Source organism: Leptopilina heterotoma, unplaced genomic scaffold, assembly GCF_015476425.1.
Source record: "Leptopilina heterotoma isolate Lh14 unplaced genomic scaffold, ASM1547642v1 Lhet_73, whole genome shotgun sequence".
In the NCBI taxonomy this organism is placed as follows: domain Eukaryota; kingdom Metazoa; phylum Arthropoda; class Insecta; order Hymenoptera; family Figitidae; genus Leptopilina; species Leptopilina heterotoma.
In genome coordinates, this window is record NW_025111169.1 from 479948 (window position 1) to 502112 (window position 22165).

Sequence of the window (22165 nt, forward strand, 5' to 3'; positions counted from 1 at the left end):
AAAACTTTATATTGAAAAACTAAAAGTAGAATCGTTGCAATGATTTTTCTTTTAAATCCCCTCATCCAAAAATAAATAATATATTTAATTAAGTTTTATAAATAAATTATATGTGTGTATATATATGAATGAAACGAATTAGAATGAGTTGAAAGGAAACATATGCACATGTCTTGAATCACGAAGGTTTCTCTAAGGTTGTTATAAAAGCAGTCAACGTTCCATAGACTGATTGCCCTAATATTTTTCTTTTTTTTTTCCTTTTACGTTGGAACGTGTATTTCTCCTTCCGACTTCCTCTTGAAGACATTTTAAGGAAATAACACAACTTAACACACGCGCGTTAAATTAAGTCTTGCGTGTCTATTTTACTGATTTCCATTATTTCAAACAAGAAGAAATATTAAAGAAGAAGTATTTCTCCTATAGTCTGTTGTCGGCAATGAAGAAATTTTTGAAAAAATATATTTCTTCAGTAGATAAATATAATATTGACTGAAGATAACATAACCGGCACTTGATAAATGGATTCTTTGTTAATTGTTACAAATGATAAAGAAGAATTTATCTCCTTCAACGTTTAAATTAATAAATTTATTTTTATTAAATTTTTTATCAAAAATTAAAATTTTTTAAATTAATTAAATTTTTTTAATTATTCTCTTAATTGCTTATAATGTTTTAATTCTAATTAACAGTCGTCGCTTTATTTTTGAACTTTTTTTGTTTAAAATTTTTAATTGCCTAATTTTTAAAATTTTCGCATTTTATTTATTTATTTATTTAACAATTTATACGGGCTTACAAAAAGAAAAACACAAAGAGAAAAAAAATTATATTTATTATAATAATAATTATTATTATTTTTATTATTATGTTGATGATTTAATCGATCCCTCCGAGTTTTTTTTCCCTCCGAGTGATAAATTAAATTAAATATAAAATTATTATAAATTATAATTAAATTTATTTATTTGTTATAGACAAATTTCTTATTTTAACTAAAGAAACTACATAAAAAACAATTTTTTTTTCTTTTTTTTTCTGGATCACTTTTAGTTATCGAAGACATTTATGGTACATTTATATTTACGTCATATACGAAATGAGAAAAAGAATATTTTTTATAAGTATTTCCAAAAGCATTTCAACCTGCTGCAGGTGCAGGTAAAACAACTCGTCCTGCAAAAAGCAAATTATTCGATTCAAGGTCCACTAAACCAAATAGGAATGGACGATTTGCTCTGAATGCTTGTAGCGAGGGAGTCATTAATGGCACTACCGAAATTGCTGAAAGAGAAATTTGTTTTTTTTTATTAATATTAATTATAAAATTATAAAAATGATGGTTAATTAATTCAAGAATTATTAATTAGTAAGAACAGAATGTTTATACGATGTTAAAAATTTGCTCATTAATTAATTAGTTCAATAATAATTAAGTCCTTAAGTATAATAATTAATTGGTTAAAAAATAATTATCTAAATTACAGACTTTGAACTCATGTACTAAAACCAACTATTTACTACTTTTTTACGATATTTTTTTTATAATTAATTATAAAGTACCCAATAGTAATTTGGGTACTTTTTTTTAGATTTCAGCCACTGAAAGCTAATATTTCTGTTTTTTTGAGAATTTCCACTACTTTAAATTCGCTAATACTATAGAAATCAAAAAACTATTCTCAAAAATTATAATCGAATTTTTTAAAACGATTCAATTATTTTCAAAAAATATTAAAAATTCAATTATTTTCAATATCTATAGTATTTTCATAAAATTTCGCAAAGCAATTCAATTATTTAAAAAACAATTGATAAAATTAATCCAAAATTCAATTATTTTGATAAATAATAAAATTTCCACAGGCATTCAATTAATTAAGAATAGCATTTTCAAAAAAATTTCGAAAAAAAACAATTATTTAACAAAATTTTTATACAATTCTTCAATATAATTTAATTAATTTCACTAATAATAACATTTTTTATGGAAATTCAATTTTTTGGAAAATAAATTTTATAATAAGTATTCTTAGCAAGAATTCAATTATTTTCAAAAATAACAAAATTTTGAACAGAAATTCAATTAAACATTTTAATAAAATTTTTCGCAATAATTCAATTATTTTGATAAATAATCAAATTCTTCTCAGTAATTCAATTATTTTTGAAAATTTTAATAAAATTCTTAGCAACTATTCAATTATTTGCATAAATAATAAAATTCATCGTAGTTTTTCAATTATTTTAAATAAAATTTTACAGGAATTGCTCAAAAAATGTAATTATTATTCTTAAAAATTTAATTTCAATTCCTTGAAAAAGTTAATTATTGAAAAAAGTGATTTTTTTAAAATTCTTTGGACGAATTCAATTGTTTACAAAAATATTAGAATTTTTCACAGGAATTCAATTATTTTCAAATATTTTTAAAAAATTGTTCGAAAGAAATTTAATTATTTTAAATACAATTTTAATTACTTATTTTTGAAATTTTACAATTATTCTTTCATAGATTTTAATAAAATTCTTCTCGAGAATTCAATTATTTACATAAATAATTCTTCGAAAGAATTCAATTATTAAAGATAAATAACAAAATTATTCCCAAAAATTCAATTATTTTGAAAGCATTTTAATAAAATTCTTTACAAAATTGAATTATTTTCATAAATCATAAAATTCATCGCAAATTTCAATTATTTTTTATTCAATTTTACAGTAATTGATCAAAAAATGTAATTATTCTTAAAAAATTAATTTTAATTCTTCGAAAAAATCAATTATTAAAAAAAAATGTTTTTTAAAATTCTTTGGAAGAATTCAATTATTTACAACAATATTAGAATTTTTCACAGGAATTCAATTATTTTAAATATAATTTTAATTAAATTTTTTTGAAATAATTTAATTATTCTTTTAGATTTTAATAAAATAAAATTCTTTCTAAGAATTCAATTATTTAAATAAATAATTCTTTGAAAGAATTCAATTATGTCGATAAATAACAAAATTATTCACAAAAATTCGGCGCGACTTCTTATCCCATATAGATGATTTACTAGAATATTTGCGAGATATTATTTTATTTCTCAAAACATCACTTTAGTATAATTTTAGCTCTAAAAAATAATTGTAAGACAGAATGATTATAGGTAAATAATGTCTTATTAAGTAATGAATCATTAATCAAATTTTAAGTAAAAATACTTTTTAAACAACATAAGTCTTAATTGAAAGAATTTTTTAGAATAAGAATAATAATTAAACAAAAATATCTTTTCAAACTAAAATAGATTTGAACGATATTTTATAGAAAAAGATTACAATTTGTAAAAAAATTTGTTAAGCAAATATTTAAAGTCTCAAATTCTTTGTTTAATAGAATATTTATGTGCCAATCTTTCAATTTTCAAAAAATCTTATTTATTGGAATATATGTTTAAATAAACTTTTATTAATACAATGTATTATTTAGAAAAAATGATATATGAAAAAATGTATAATTTAATTAACTCTTGTATGACAAAAATTTTTCTTAGGCAAATGGTAATTTTATAGAATGTTAATTAAAAAGAATATTAATTTACAAGAAATGAAAGTGAAACGAATTCTAATTTAATAGAATACTTAAATGTCTGAATTATAATTTGGCAGCATGCCAATTCGATCGATTTTATATTTGTAAGAAATTCAATTTGACATAATATCAATTTATAAGAAACACTTTTTCGTAGAATTTTAATTTATCAGAATTGTAATTTTGTAGAATATTAATATTGCCAAATCTAATTTTAGTAGAAATCTGCTTTATCAGAATGATCAAATGTTCGAATCCCCAAAATTTCTAATTTCATTTCTACCCAAAATCAATGTGACATAAATATTTGGCGCAAATTTTAAAAATTTAATTTCTGATTGGTGAATTTTTAAATTTGCGCCAAATATTTATGTCACATTGATTGTAGGTAAAAATGAAATTAGAAATTTTGAAGATTCGAACATTTGATCATTCTGATAAAGCAGATTTCTACTAAAATTAGATTTGGCAATATTAATATTCTACAAAATTACAATTCTGATAAATTAAAATTCTACGAAAAAGTGTTTCTTATAAATTGATATTATGTCAAATTGAATTTCTTACAAATATAAAATCGATCGAATTGGCATGCTGCCAAATTATAATTCAGACATTTAAGTATTCTATTAAATTAGAATTCGTTTCACTTTCATTTCTTGTAAATTAATATTCTTTTTAATTAACATTCTATAAAATTACCATTTGCCTAAGAAAAATTTTTGTCATACAAGAGTTAATTAAATTATACATTTTTTCATATATCATTTTTTCTAAATAATACATTGTATTAATAAAAGTTTATTTAAACATATATTCCAACAAATAAGATTTTTTGAAAATTGAAAGATTGGCACATAAATATTCTATTAAACAAAGAATTTGAGACTTTAAATATTTGCTTAACAAATTTTTTTACAAATTGTAATCTTTTTCTATAAAATATCGTTCAAATCTATTTTAGTTTTAAAGATATTTTTGTTTAATTATTATTCTTATTCTAAAAAATTCTTTCAATTAAGACTTATGTTGTTTAAAAAGTATTTTTACTTAAAATTTGATTAATGATTCATTACTTAATAAGACATTATTTACCTATAAGCATTCTGTCTTACAATTATTTTTTAGAGCTAAAATTATACTAAAGTGATGTTTTGAGAAATAAAATAATATCTCGCAAATATTCTAGTAAATCATCTATATGGGATAAGAAGTCGCGCCAAAAATTCAATTATTTTAAAGCATTTTAATAGAATTCTTTGCAAAATTCAATTATTTTTATAAATAACAATATTCATCGCAAGAATTCAATTATTTTTAAAACTAATAAATTTCTTTTTGGAAATTCATTTATTTTAAAAAATTTTTAATAAGATCGTTATAGCAAGAATTTAATTATTGTCAAAAATTTTTGATTGAATACTTTGTAAAATTTAATTTTTTTAAAAAACTTTTCGCAATTTAGTGATTTTCAATATCTACTATTTTCATAAAATTTCCAAAGAAAATTCAATTATTTAAAAATTTTTTGTAAAAATCTTCGTAAGAATTCAATTGTTTTTATGAATAAGAAAAATTTCTCATGAATTCAATAATTTAAATTAAAATTTGCATAAAATTATTTTTATAAATATTTAAATTCTTTTATGAATAATAAGATTCGTTGCAGGAATTTAATTTATTAGCAGGATAAGAAAAAAGTAAATATTTTTTATGAAAATTATGTACTACTTTTTTCTAATTAATTATCGAGTACGAAGTCTGAAATTATTAATTAATTAGTTAAAAAATAATTAATTAGTGAAATAATAATTAGTTGGTTGAATAAGTCATTAATTAATTACCTAAATAATATTTAATTAGTTGAATAATAATAATTAATTAGTTAAATTTTAATTATTTAATAAAATGAATTGAATAATAATCAATTAGTTAAATAATAATTAAGTAGTTAAATATTAATTAAGTAGGCAGTTAAATATTAAATAATTACTTAAATAATAATTATTTGTTTACAAATAATTAACCACTTAAACATTAATAAATTAGTTAAATAATAAATAATCGGCTTAGAAAAAATTAATAAATTAAACGACTAATTAACTAATTAATTCACACGAAATTAATAATGCAAAAAAGATTAATATATAATTATAATGAATTAAGAATTTTACCTGTAGCTGCAGCAGCAATAGTTCCACTTTCGTTGACTTCAATTTTTGCATTGTGAAGCACACTATTGACATGAGTTGCTTTCTTTGTTATTATTCGTGATAAATTCGCTTTCGCATCAAATAAGTCTCTAATGCCCAACTGAAGGAGAAAAATACGAAATTTAAATTAAAAATTCTTTTCTTTGTTATTGTATCCAAATTTTTTTTTTGTTCTTTCAAATTTTTTTTTTAAAAAGAAGATACAAAAATTAAGTGACTTACATGTTCGAGGGATGAGCGTAAATCTAATTTATTCTCGATACTAAATCTGGGAAGTTGGAGTAAAATTTCCGTTGGTAGTAAATTTTTGAATAGATTCGATATTGGAATGTAAGAGAGATCTTTCGAGAGAATTTGCAGTGCGTGCTCTCCTTGCCTGGCGGGTAGTAAAAGAAGCATTGAAATTTTTCCACCCTGAAAGAAAAATTTCTTTTAATTTTGCAAAAATAATTCTTTAAAACGAGAAAAATACTAAAGTATTTTTACTTTAGTTTATTAATCTAATAGAGCGTTATAGTAGCGTTATTTTTTTAGTGCTGACTCCCACACGCGGGATCGAAACTTTCCTAAAAATTTACTAAAGATTTATTTGCAAACTTGGAAGTATTTACTTACAATTTGCAAAGTTTAGTGAAAGTTGTGTAAAGATTTAAATGTCACACTTCAATAAATGTTTTAGCGTGAATCTTTCGCTTATAATATAGAGTAGCCGAAAATGGAATTTAAATGTTCAGAAAAGTTTCAAGCTAAATTTTCAGGAAAGTTTGACGATAAACATTTATTGAAGTGGGACATTTAATGTCACACTTCAATAAATGTTTATCGTCAAACTTTCCTGAAAATTCTTTCCTTTATTCTTTACATAATTTTCATTAAACTTTGCAAGTAAATCTTCGAATAAGTCATCGAAGTTTGCAAGTAAATCTTTAATAAATTTTTAGGAAAGTTTGACGATAAACATTTATTGAAGTGGGACATTCAAATCTTTACATAAATTTCACTAAACTTTGCAAGTAAATTCTTCGAAGTTTGCATAAGTAAATCTTTAATAAATTTTTAGGAAAGTTTCGGTGCTGTGTAAGGGAATATTGAAAGGAAAAAAATGACGGTTCATGAATTAATTTTTCTCATTTCCTGACCGTATATGGAATTTCAATGACTTCCGCATCTAACGAAGGAAGAAATCCGTAACGATATTTGCCAATGCTCTCCATCATGTGAACCTCTTGACAACCATTTTTGAAAGTTTGAAAACATCTCGGTCGAGTTTGCTTTTTATCGAACGCATGAAGCCAAGCTCCCTTGAAGTAAATTGCATTCGTTATTAATAATTGACTGGCGGAACTCAAACCTCCTGCGAACAATTTTACAACCTTTAAATTTTAAACAACATCTGTTATTTTTATACTGACCAAAATTATTTTTTAATATTTTATTTTTATTACTATCTACTATTTTATCTCTTTAATTTTATGTGAGTGTATAATTATTTACTCTAACTTTACACCACAATTTTCGTGAAAGTATCAAATTACCAAATTATAGTATCAAATACCAAAAATTTGGATCAATTTTTTATTTGATCGACATTTTTGGTATCGCAGTTATTTTAGGGAGTTTTCCATAAGGAAGGAAATTAAATGTTATACCTGGTTCGACAATTGACGATATTTGATTGTTTGTCGACAATTTGACCCAATTATTAATATTCTTAGCCGAATTCGCAGCATCTTTGAAATTGATCGAAAACACTTGACTGTTGTAATTTTTCACCAAATTCTCCTTATATTCGTTAGACATGACGACATCGTCCGCCGTCCAAAGAGCCGAGGCCATTGTGATTTCGGTATTATTTATTCCACTATTCTGCATTGCCTAAATAATTAATAAATAAATAATTAAATCGTTGAATAATTTCCCAAAAAAAGGGATTTAACTCTGTAAACAAACGTAGGAGTCATTTTCACATAACAATTAACAATAAAATGATAATTGAAAATGAAAAATGATAAAATGATAATGATAATTTTACGATTTCGAAAATTGAGAAATTTTCCTTCTTCATATTAATTAAATTTAATGAAGGAATGTATGATTGAATATAAATGAAAATGTGAAAAAATAAGGCTTACTGTAAAAGGACTGAGGGTACGTTTTACAGCTTCCTTGATACCGTAATCATCAACTGGTAGTCTTAGGGTGGACAATAGTTGTTGTCGAGTGTGCCCTCCACTTCCTTCTGCAATTGTCATTAGGGCAGCCTTTACACCCGCTGGTGCTATCACCAAATTTCCTTGAGAATTGTCACATAATTCCTGTTCAAACAAAGTTTTTATTTTCAAAAATAATACTTACTTACACAGTTAGTCACCTTTTTTATCCCCTTAAATTATTAAAATTCCCAAAAGCACCTAAAATCATAAATTTTTTCCCCCTTTCCCTAATTATTAAAATTGGCATTTTTCGTAAATTAGAAAAATTTTTAGCTGCATGATTGAAGAAAAAAATTTTTACTCTTTTGGAAAAATTTTATTATTTGTATGTTGAATTCTTGCAAAGAATTTTATTAAAATTTTTTTGAATAATTCAATTTTTTATTACAAATTTTGAAAATAATTAAATTCTTTTAAGGAAAATAATTACAATTCAATAATTGAAATTACCTAAATTCTTATATAAACAAATTTTGTCGAATTTATTAAAAATAATTTTACTTTCTTTCGAAGAATTACACAAAAAAATTTTTTTTAAATAATTAATTTCTTTTAAGGAATTCTATTAAAAATGACAAATCGAATTCTAATGATGAATTCCATTATACTTTTTGAAAATAATTGATTTCTTTTGAAAAAATTTTCTTGAGAATTGTATTTTAAATTAAATTCCTGTGGAAATTTTATTCAAGTTTTTCTTAAATAACTGAATTCTTGCAAAGAATTTTATTAAACATTTTTTTTAAATAGGATTTAATTTTTTAATAAAAGTTTTGAAAATAATTGAATTCTTTTGAGGAAAATTATTACAATTGTATTGAAATTAGATAAATTCTCTTAAACAAATTTTATAAAAATTTTATTACAAATAATTGAATTTCAGTGAAATTTTTATTATTTATGAAAATAATAATTGAACTTTTGCGAAGAATTTTATTAAAAATTTTTTTTAAACAATAGATATTGAAAATAATTGAATTTTATCAAAGAATTTATTTATTTGTAAAAAATAATTGAATTCTTGCGAAAAATTATCATAAAATATTTGAAAATGATTAAAAAAAAGTAGGTCCTAAATAAATTTTAGTTTTTTGTCCAAAAAAACAAAAAACAAAAATTTATTTTCTTGAAACTTAAAAATCTTTTTTTCAAATTTCATTATTTCCAGAATAAATTTGACTAATTTTCATTTGTCAATCAAATTTACGACAGATATTATACAATTTATTTTGGAAAAAAGGATTTTTATTGGCAAAATCTACTATTTCCAATGTTATTTTTTTTCTATAAAAATTATTCAAATTTTCCTCGAACATTACAATTAACTATACTAAAAATTATTTTTGAGTAAATTTTTCTAATTTTTATAATAAAAATTGTCTTTGAAAATAGTAAAAGTAATTCTGAAAATAACAATTATAATAAATTTTCGGATTTGAAAATTCAATTTTTTAAAAATTTTATTATTTAACTTCTTTGAGAAATTTCAATTACTTTTATAAATAATAAAATTCTTTAGATGAATTCAGTTATTTTGAATATAATTTTAATAAAATTCTTCGCAGAAATTCAATTATTCTTATAAATAATGAAATTCCAAAGAAGAATTTTCAATTATTATTAAAAATTTTTCATAAAAATAAGAATTCAATAATTGTCAATAAAATTATATTTTTATTCCTCGAAAGAATTAAATTATTTTTAAGAATTTCTATAAAATTCTTCAAAACAATTGAATTTTATAAACAAATTTTAAATAATTGATTTTTTTTGTAAAAATGTATGTCAATTGTTTTTTTTTATAAATAAATGAATTTCTCAGTAATTTTTATTTTTTTTTTCAAATAATTGAATCTTTTTGTAGAGATTTATGAAAAATTTTCGAAAATAATTGAATTTCGGCGAAGAATTTTGGCATTTATAAAGATAATTGTAATTTTGACGATATTCGTTTAAAAAAATTTAAAAAAATTGAATTTCAGCGAAGAATTTTGGCATTTATAAAAATAATTGAAATCTTGACGATAATTTAAAAAAAAATTTTGAAAATAATTGAATTTTGCAAAAAATTGTAATTCTAAGAAAAAACTATATTGAATTTTTGACAAATTTTATTATTTCCAGAATAAATTTTACTAAAGTTTTTAACAAAAAAAATATTTTGATTTTAAAAAGTTGTAGTTATGAAATTTAAATAAATAGAAATTAATTAAATAAAAAGAAGAAGAATTTTACCTGAAGTAATTCTATGTTGAAAATATTGTGACGTTCTTCCACTCCTGATACTGGTGATACTGGTCCTGAAATCATTAATTAGTTTAATTACTATCCATATTATTTTAATTAATCATTAACAAATTTATACGTATTTTTTTATTTATAAAAATTAAAAATGTTAATTTTGTTACTAAAGAATTTAATTCATCAAATCAAAATTTTAACAAACCTGTAAATCCATTTTTTTTATAGAAAAAAGCAGAAACTCAATTGACGGATTTGTTGAACATCTTTTTTTTGAAAAAACTTTTTTTTTCAATAAATATACATGTATAATTATAATCAAAATAGACCTGTGAATTGTGCCGAATTATCATATATATAACTTTATAATTATATAGTATCAAAATTTGGAAAATAAACTATAAACAAAATTTTCTTTGATTCAAATAATTATTTATTTATGTTTATTTCAAAAAACTCTTTTTCTTGAAAGAAAAATTAAACAAAGCGAAAAAAGAATAATTTCTTTATGAATAAAAATTTATTTTTTATAAAATTAAAAGTAAATTTTAATGTAAATTTCAATTTTTTCTTTTTAATTGACTTTTCGTTTTTAAAAATTATCAAATAGTCTTGAATTTCAGTGACCACTGTATAAATTTGTGAATAATAATAAATATTTCATATTTTTTCGAATAATTATTTTATTGCATAAAGAATTATTTGAATCAAATTTGTTTGTCGGTATAATGTTAATTAACTTAATATAAGTGATAATTTAAATTAATATAAAAAAACACTGAAGAAAAATTAATTTGATTGAAATAAAAATTATTTGATTCAAGTAATCGGTTATTTCAATAAATTATTATTTATTATTATATTTATTCAATAAAATGAATAATAAATAAGTAAAGTAATGTCAAATTAAATACAGTGAAAAAAAATTCATTTTTTTCACTGTATTTAATTTGACATTACTTTACTTATTTATTAATTCATTTTATTAAATAAATTAGTAAATTTTTAAAAATAGAATTATAAAAATAGAAAATGATCAACAATGTAATTTTTATACAATACCAATAGTAAAACTGATCCAAATAATTTAGCGAAATTTTTTTTTTTTATTTTAATGCGCACTAATAATTTAATGAGATGAAATCTTTAACATGTGTTCCTGGTGTATACTTGTCAGTATGAAGAGACTAATAAATAAAGTGTGGATTTCAAGGTTTTTCTTTGTACATTTTTATATATAGAAAGAATAAATTCCTTGTCTATTCAAATACGTAAAAAAATTTTTTTTTTCAAAACCAGTCACATCCTATATATATTATATTTACAAAAAAGTGAATGGAAGAAATGTGGAAACAATATTTTTGTCTCTCACTCTCTTTCTCTTTTTCCATATCATTTAATTTAATTAAAAAAACGTTCATTCTGAATATTTTAATGAGATTCAGACGTTCAGTGAACTTTTTGCGGATGCTTGATTATTTTGAATAACTGGTTGTGTCAGAGAGATCATTATCAGAAGGACATGGAAAGCCCAAAAAAAAAAAAAATAGAAAAAAAATTATGTTCTATTACAAATACGTCCATTCTATTTTATGTCATGGTGTTTCACTATTTCATTCTTATCTGATAGAAATTTTTTATTCTTTCTTTTTAATTTTATATTTAGAAATTTTTTTTTTATGTAATCAGAATTCTTTTCATTAATTATTTTCTATTTCCGTTTTTTAGTGTTGTTTTATTTTTTATGTCTATGTTTTTTCTATTTTGAGGTTTTTTTTTATAATTATTTTCTAATTGATTAATTATAATTACTTCAAAGAAAATAAAATTATTTAGAAAATTATTATTATTTTAAATAAATAAATAAATTAATTAATTATTTAGAAAATATAGCAATTTTTAATGTTACATTATGTTATTATTATGTTAATTGACTTTTGTTTATTGAATCACAACTTTCTGCAATTTATATATAGAAAACAAAATAATAATTATTCAGAAGAAATGATTATAATTGTTTATAAAATATAATAATTTTTATTACAATATTATTTGTTATTATTATGTTAATTTTCTATATTATTTATTGAATATTACAATTTTTTGCAATTTATTTGAAAAATAAAATAAATATTTAGAAATTAAAATGATTATTAGAATTTTTTTTGCAATTTATTTATAGAAAATAAAACAATTATTTATTGTTTATTGAATTACGATTCCCCCTAATTTATTAGAAAAAATAAATATTTATAATTATTTGTGAAAATAAAATGATTATATAATTATTTAGAAAATAAAATAATTGTAATTATTTAGAAAATAAAATTATTATACCTAATTATTTATAGAAACTATTACAATTATTGTTTATTTTCTATTGTCTATTGAATTACAATTCCCCGAAATTTATTTAGAAAATAAAACGATAATAATTAGTTAGAAAATTAGTTAAAAATAATTATTTTGAAAATAAAATTTATCCCAATTATTTATAGAAAATATTAAAATTTTTTATTGAACTACAATTTCCCGCAATTTATTTAGAAAAATAAAATAATTCATAATAATAATAATAAGAACACTTAAAAAGTGATAATAATTAAATAAATAAAAATTTATTAATAAATAAAATGATTATAATTTTTTGCAAAATATAATAATTGTAAATATTTAGAAAAAAATCGTAATTATTTAAACAATAACACAATCATAATTATTGTTTAGAAAATATAATTAATTAGTATAACGAATAATAATAAAATAATTGTCATTTTTATTCGATTTTTGTATAAATTAAGGGCATTTGAACCATTATGACGTCACGGCTTTAGAACAAATGCTTTGCACAAACTATGACGTCATAATGGTTCAAATGCCCTTAAAATTTATTTTTTTAAACAAAATTAAAATTAGTTAAATAAGTTAAAAAGTAAATTAATAAAATTTGTTGAAATTTAATTTTGTTAATATTAATATTTGATTATTATTATATTATTATTATTTTAATGAAATGTAATGTAAAACAAAAATTAAATGTTAAATCATAAAAATAATGAAAACAGTTAATAAATGAATGATAAACGAAAACGATTGGAAGGAACAATATTGATTTAATATGAAAAAAAAATTTTGTTATCAATTATTTTATTTTTTTATTATACTTTTTTATTTATAAACTTGTTTGTAATAATTTTTGGTCTGTTGGTAACTGTCTGTTATCACTATAGTCATTAATGGTAATATTGCGAAATATAAATATTTGCAATAACTGAATGTTTTAAATTTCTTAATTTAATAATAGTAGTAATAATAATAATTTATATTAATATTTTATCATAATATTTATAATTAATAGATAGTCTATTGTAACAATGCTATTTTATATTTAATATAATATGTAACGTCAACGCTACTTTTCTCATTTTCTTTTTTTTTGTACTGAATTTAAAATAATTGTTTCCCAAAAATTTGGAAAAAAATTTAGGGATTAGTTTAGAATTGTTTACCAGTTGGCTGCTTTGTTTCTTGATTAACCTTTGTCGGGAAGTTCGTATTTAAATTGCCAACTTCTTCCAGAGGATTCACCACTTTGCCCATGTATAGAATTGTGCCGGTTGTCTCGTCTTCAATGTAAAAAACGAATGGACGATTTGCAATGAATGTTTCTTCGCCAATTTTATTGGAAATTTGAATTTCTGTAAAAAAAATTTTGTTTTTATTATTTTTTTTTTTTTTGTTACTTAAAAAAAGAAAGAAAAATTAATTTTTTAACAAGAAAATTCTTTTTTTTTATCTAATTTTTAAACGCAAAAAAATTAATCTTTGTTTCTTTAATTTAATTTTTTAATTTAATTTTTAAACAACAAAAAGTAATTTTTTTTAAATTAATTTTTAAACAAGAAAATTATTTCTTCTACTTTTAAGTATATTGTTTAATTAAAAATTGTTAAAAATTTGTTGTTGTTTAAAAATTTAATTTTTAAACAAGAAAAAGTAATTTTTTTTTAAATTAATTTTTAAACAAGAAAATTATTTTTTCTATTTTTAATTATTGTTTTTTATTAACCTGTGGCAACATAAGCAGCGGTGCCCTTCTCGTTCACTTCGATTCCAGATTTTTGAACGATTTCCGAAACTGAAACTGATGGGGATGTTGAACTCGTACGCAATATTCCAGTTAAAGTTGCAGAATTTTCGAAAATATCTTGAATGCCCATCTATTTTAAGAAATTATTTTTTTTAAATTAACAAATAATATTAGAAAATTTATTTACAAATAAAATTAGCAAATAAATTACAAATTGAATAATAAATAAAATTACCGAATCAATTGAGAATTTATTATTAAATAAAATTACCAAATCAATTAAAAATTTATTAATAAATAAAATTACCAAATCAATTAAAAATTTATTAATAAATAAAATTACCAAATCAATTAAAAAATTATTAACAAATAAAATAAAATTGTCAAAAAAATCAAAAATTTATTAACAAATAAAATTAATAAAATTGAACTTAATTTTAAAAAGAAAATAAAAATGAAAATTAATTTCAAAATAAATTATTTTTTTTAATTATTAATATTTGTGCGGCTTTTGTGAAAATTTACCTCTTTTAGAGTTGATTCCAAATGGCTGGTGAAGTCAAATTTGAATTTTGGAATTACAACCGCCAAAGACATGTCCTGCATCAGCCAAGTTTGTTTGGTAAAAGCGTGAGAATTCAATTTCTCCACCAATGAATCCAATGAATTTGCTTTTCGTGGCAGAATAAAATACATGGCATATTTTTGACCCTGAAAAATTATTCGTAATTTTTATTAGGAACAATTTATTTTTCAAAATTTGAGAAAATTCATTACAATGGATAATTTTTTTTTCTTTTCATCAATTTATCATCAATTTTCAAAGAAGTATCATCAATTTTCACCAAATGATAATAATAATAAAGAAATTATCGTAAATTATAAAGTAAAAAATTATTTAGTATATTTTTCTCTTCAGTTTTCCTGAAAGTATCAGATTGATAACAAACTGAATCGAATTGATACAAAAAATGTGGATCAAATTGATGCCAAAAATTTGGATTAATTTTGTATTTGATCTATATTTTTGGCATCAAATTTTTGCAATTTGTTACTTTTAAGTAAACAATGATTGCGAAGAAAATGGATAAAAAAAAATAAGTTATAACATGGATGATAATTTTACTTTTATCAATTTTTCATCAATTCATCATCAATTTTCATCAATTTACATCAACTTTCATCAATCAAAATAGTTATAATAGAAAATGAAAAAATTAAAATTAAAATAAATAAACATTATAATAATAATTATATTGTTATTATAATTGTTAAATAATTTTATTTAACAATTCATCAAAAATTTCATCAATTTTTGTCCAACATTAATAATATATAATGAAAAAGAAAAACTGAAAAAATGAATTAATAAAAAAAACTAAAATATAAAATTTTTAATCATTTTCACTTGAAGAAAGTTGAAAGTAAATTGATTATTACAAGAATAATTTTATTTTCATCAATTCATCATCAATTTCGTTCAGAAATTTCATCAGTTTCCATCAATGCCTAAATAATAATAAATAGGGAGAAAAAAAGATTTAAAAGAATAAATAATTTTTAAATATTTTCACTTGAAGAAAATTAATAATTAGATATTCGTTACGTTGATAAATTTCCATTCATCAATTTTTTTATGAAATTAACAATAATAATGAAAATAATAATAAAGTGAATAAATAAATAAATAATAATAATAAAGTTAGTAAATAAATATATAATAATAGTTAATAATATTAATAAAGTGAATAAATAAATAAAGAAAATAATTATACAAATAACATTAAATTAACAATGAATAATAAAAAAATATAATATAAATAATTCACAATTAATATCACATGATGAAAGTGAATAATAAACAAATAGAATAATTGAAAATAATAATAATAATAATAAATACACTGAAATGAAAAATAATAATAATTTAATTGACAAAACTAAAAGAATGAGGTCGCATAAAAATAAAAAAGAAATGAAAAAGTGAAGGTATAAAAATGTAATGAAATTTGTTTTGAATATAAATATAAAGAAGAAATATCTCACTGAATAGGGAATACGAAGGATCTTAGCATCTAATTCTGATTCTGAAGACGAGGAGTAATAAAATCGAGCATATGAATGCATCATTGGCACATCAACGGAATACGTTTCTGTTGAATAGAATTTTCCAATTCTCGTTGCTTTCAGTGAAAATGGATGTCGATCCCAAGTTCCCTTGAAAAATAATGCATTCACGACAACCATCACTGAATCCCTTAAAGTGCTTTCTAAAATAATTCACAATTAATTAATGTCATTATTATTTGAATACAATAATTAATTAATTAATAATAATTTAAATGGTTCAATTCATATTTACTTCAAATACTGAAATTTTTTTTTCAAATGCAAGTTATTCGATTTAAATAAAAATTATTTAATTTCATTAAATATTTATTTGATAATTGACAGGTAGCAACTTTTATTGAATTAACGAAATTTTTAGTTGTCTCAACTAAATACTTTCGCTATTCCAAAGAAACGTATCATTGTTCCAGGTGAAGCTTCTTTTCCAATTAATTTTTGAAAAATTAGTTAAATCTTTTAAATTGAATTAAATTCATTTATTTTTCATTTAATATTTTTTAAAAATCCATTTAAGATTATTTATTGTTTAATTAAATAATTTAATTGAATAAATATTTATTGCACTTAATGGAACCAAATAATTTTTAATCAATTCAAATATAGGAAATTATTTATTGTTTAATTAAATTATTTAATTGAATAAATATTTAATGCACTTAATGGAACCAAATAATTTTAAATCAATTCAAGTATAGGAAAAAATTAATTTAAAAAAAAAATTGAAACTAAAAATTAAAATTTATTTGCAAGAAAAAAATGTAATTTAAATATTTAGATAATCTGCATTAAAATTTAAATTCTAAAATTTGTTATTATCTCACCGTCTTCAATGATTTTTTGAATATTACTCTCAGTGATATTGTTCACCCAATTGTTTATATTGTCAGCAACAGCATGTGTGTCCGTTAAGTTTGCACTTACAACATCTGTGGAGTAAAACATTTTTACGATTGCCGAGTATCTTTGACGAAGTTGTAAAGCAGAATCAACGTAAATGCGGGTCCCAACATTCAATGTGTAATCAGGATTCTTGGCCTGAAAAAATATCAAACAGATTCATTTTTTATTAATAAACAAATTAAAAAAAAAGTCACAACAAAATTGAAGAAATAAATTTACAATAGGAAAAAAAAAATTTGTATCCATTTTTCATTTATCAGTACAATAGAGAAAAATTTTATTTCACATAAATAAAACTTCTATTTGAACTGAATAAAATTTTATTTGAGCTAAATAAAATTTTATTTTAACATAAATAAAACTTTTATTTGAACTAAATAAAATTTTAATTTAAACCAAATAGACCAAATAGCAAACTACAATTTTTATTTGTTTCAAATAAATTTATTTATTTCTTTTTAAATAAAAATGTTATTTGACAGAAATAAAACTTTTTTTTGAACTAAATAAAATTTTATTTAAACCAACTAAATTTTATTTGAAACAAATAAGATTTTATTTTGAACTAAATAAGATTTTATTTGAACAAAATAAAATTTTATTTAAACCAAATAAATTTTATTTGAAACAAATAAAAGGTTTAGTTGGCTCTGAGAAAAAATATCTTTTTTTTTTTTGCAACTGTACAGAGAATATTTTTTTAAAGAAGAAAATTTTTTGCTCTCTAGCAAAGAATATAATTATAATTATTTTTTTCATTGAAATAAACAAAAATTCAATACTTTTTGCTTTTAATGAAATATGTTTATAGTAAAAAAACGACTTTTTTCAGCATTTAAATTATTTTTTACTTTAATAAAAAAGAAAAAAATGTTTTTTTTTAAATGTAATTATTAAAAAAATGGATATGGAATTTTATTTTTATTTTAATGAAAAGAAAAAAATTACCTGTAGTGATTGTAAGATTGTCGTGAATTTATCTCTCGTGACAGCTCGGTTTATGGGCAAATGCAAAGCAGTTGCCAATTCTTGTGCAGTTTTGCCTTGAGCACCCTCGTATAAATAAATTAATGCCAATTTCGTTGATATCGGAGAAATCAACATATTTCCCGGATTTTTCTTTGACATTATCTAATTTTCACATTTTAAAATAATCGTTAAACAACATTTTTTAATTTCTCCTCCAGTGTAATATGAAATTCTTTATTTATAATTAATTATATAATAATAACAATAATAATATAATATTAATTAGGAAATTTAAAAAATTATTTAGTAAATAATATTATAGACTGAAAAAAAAATTTATTTGATTCAAATAACCGATTAATTGACTATTTGAAGCAAATACCATTTAATTGACTCCAATAAATATTATTTGATTCAAGTAAATATTTAATTGACTCCAATAAATATTATTTGAATCAATTAAATATTTAATTGATAATAGTCAATTAATCGGTTATTTGAAACAAATACATTTTCTTTCAGTGTAATATTAAATAATAATATAATTACTAGAAGTATTTAAGCAGTAATTTATTAGTTGAATTAAAAAATATATTAAATTATTTTTTACCATTTAAATTAATAGTGAAAAATTAGTTAATTAACTGATTAAGCCACTGAAAAATAATTATTTAAGCAAAACAATCGTCTGTAGTTGATGTAAATTTTTTTTTTTTGTTAATTGATTTTCATGAAATAATTGATACAAATAAATAGTTATTTTTGCGATAATAGTTAAGTATAATGAATTATTTGAGTAAGAAATAAATTGTTTTTCAGTGCAAAATTAACAGTTAATGACTTAAAAAATATAAATAATTAATATAATATTTAAAATAAGTTTTTACTTTGAAAATATTCCAGTCAAATACATTGAATCGCTCCCCCTGATACGGAATAAAATCGTCAATATCATCATTTGTCGATGATGCGTTTCTGGTGAACTTTTGAGTTCCATCAACATTTATATCTTTTTGAGAAAAACTTATAACGAAAGCTAGAAGCAGCCATCCTAAATGAAACAAAATTTTTATATATAATATTCATGAGAAAAAATTAATTTTATTGAAAAAAAATTAATTAACTAAATTAAAAATTAATTTGTATTTTTGAAAATCAATATTTTTTTTATTTTTTTAATTAAATATTACAAAAATTGTACCTATAATATTATCATTTTAATTTATCATTTTTATTATCATTTAACTTATAACTAAATTAAAAAATTTAATATTTTTTTTAAATTTAATAATTAACTAAATTAAAAATTAATTTAGTTATAAGTTAAATGATAATAAAAATGATGAATTAAAATTATAATATTATAGGTACAATTTTTGTAATATTTAATTAAAAAAATTTTTTAAAATATTGATTTTAAAAAATACAAATGAAAGAAAATAAAAATGTCAATTTCAATAAAATTTTATTTCATTAAATTAAAAAATTATTTTAATTATTAAAATATTGAGAGTGATTATTTTAATAAATTTTGAGATATTAATTAAAGAAATATGAAATAATAAACTTGTTAAACTTTAACGACTCAACAGTAGAAAATTTGTTCACCGACTTGAAATTGTTGTTTGATAAATAATTAAATCTTTTTGTACAAGAAACTTGTACTATTCAGTCTGCAATTGATTATGAAGTTTCATAAAAAAAAATTGCTTATTTACTGAAAATCAAACAAAGATTTATGAAAGCATTTATTGAGAAAGAAAAATTTACCTAATCGTTAAAACAACTTATAATAATTGTTGTATGGAAGGATGACTAATGAGAATAAAAAATATTTATAATCTCACTTTAAAGATTTATTTCCTCTTTTCATTTATATTTTTACGATTTCTAAAGCACTCGGATTTTATGTGTTAAAAATAACAAAAAACAATTTGCAATCTTTTAACTTTTTATCAAGTATTTAAAAAAAATTTGTCAAAAAAAATTGATGAATTCAAAAAAAAATTTAATTAAAAAATTACTGTTTTACAACTTGACGATTTTAACAATATTTTTATTTATTTATTTATAATGTCTGAATGTAAATATCAAAGAATCTTTTTTATTGCTCTTTTGTTAAAACTGTTTTTTAATTATTTTGTATTAAAAAAGAGGATACATTGAGTTATTTTTGTTTATTTGTATTTTTTATATTTGTTTATTTTTCGAAATAAAAAATTATTAAAAAAAAAAAATAATAAATAAAATAATAAAATTTTTAAAAAAATTATTTAAAAAAAAATTCGCGAAATAATTATCAGTGTGTCAAATTTGTTAATTTGCAAAGTTTTATTATCATTCAATAGTTAAAAAACAATTTTTACCAAAAAAATAATAGTAAAAGTAAAAAAATATTAAACTAATTAAATTAAATAATTATACTGAACAACAATTAAATTAAGTTTAACAATTGAAATCAATTATGGAAATTTTAAACGAAAAAAACAATAACAACTGTAAAACGAAGTTTATAAAATGAAAATTTAAAATTATTTCTAAATGTAGAAAACAATTGTAAAAAATTATTTCCGGAAGTCAAAACGATTGTAAAATAAATAAATAAATAAATATTAATATTGTTAACTAATAGTTATCAATTAATGATATTATTAATATTAAAAATAAATAAATAACTAAATATTAAAATATAAAACGAAGTTTAAAAAATGAAAAATTATAATTTAATTAATGAACATAAAGTTAATTTTAAAATTAACAAACTAAATTAAAAATCTTTTTAATTAAAAATTTTAATATGTACCTACTTTAAATAAAAAAATCGAAAATAGAAAGAAAAATTATAAAATCACAAGCTGTGATTAAACTTCCAATTATTCTAAATTTAGAAATTATCAAACAATCAAAATTTAAATTCGAAATGTCAAATAAGAAAATTGAAAAAATAAACTTTAAATTAAAAAGTGATAAAAATTAATAAAAAAATGTATACAGAAAAATTGTTAATGTGTAACAGAAAATTAAAAACTTGAATGAAACAATCATTACTATGTATTAATTTAAAATTTCATTAATATTGAATTATGATAATTTAACTATAAAACGAAGTTTATAAAGAAAAAATACAAAATTATTTTCGGAAGTATTGTAAATTTGTAATATTATAATATTATTAATTAATATTAATAATATTATTAATATGAAATTTTCTATATAAAACGAAGTTTATAAAAATAAATGAAAAATTATTAGCCATTGTAAAAAAAAATTGCAAAAAAATTGTGAAAATTAATTTCCGAAAGTAAATACTCATTATAATATAATCACGCCGTGAACAATATACCTATATATTTTCAGAGACGCATTGAAAATCCTCATTTGCAATTGTGTTTTTTCTCGAAAAAAATTATTAGCAATATATTTTTTTTCGCGCAAATGTTTTAAAAACCAGAAATAGTGTGAATTATTTAAAAAAAAAATTCTTACCAAATTTTCTTTTGTCGCACATGATGGAAAATTTCTCTTAAACAGAAGAAAATAAAAGGAAAAAAAAATTAAAATGAATACTTTGCACTTATGAGAGAAGAGTTCATGGACGTGTTCAACGGTGAAACAAACCGGCTCAACTGGCCACTTCTTCTGGTACAAAGTGATAGAATATACACATCAGGAAAATACTTGAAACAAAATGAGAGGGGATATATCCTTATATTTTATATATACGTATATATCTATTGTATATTGAAAAAGTTTTCGTCAAAATAATTCCGGAATCTACAGCTTAGTGAATCATGCGAAGTTTTCAAAAAAAGGGTTTTTTTTT

General features: G+C 19.9%; 1 protein-coding gene across 1 annotated transcript; it reads right to left on the bottom strand.

Moving 5' to 3' along the window:
- Window positions 1–822: 822 nt before the first annotated feature.
- On the bottom strand, window positions 823–21985 carry LOC122510672. The gene is made up of 15 exons (XM_043625487.1): window positions 21829–21985; window positions 19230–19393; window positions 18322–18504; window positions 17295–17508; window positions 16390–16613; window positions 14869–15054; window positions 14323–14473; window positions 13763–13951; window positions 10248–10312; window positions 7932–8114; window positions 7449–7674; window positions 6939–7153; window positions 6022–6213; window positions 5761–5899; window positions 823–1290 (listed from the first exon to the last, which is right to left on the bottom strand). The coding sequence occupies exons 1-15, from the start codon at window positions 21848–21850 to the stop codon at window positions 1148–1150; spliced, it is 2496 nt and encodes an 831-aa protein (XP_043481422.1). The 5' UTR covers window positions 21851–21985; the 3' UTR covers window positions 823–1147.
- Between the last annotated feature and the right edge of the window lie 180 nt (window positions 21986–22165).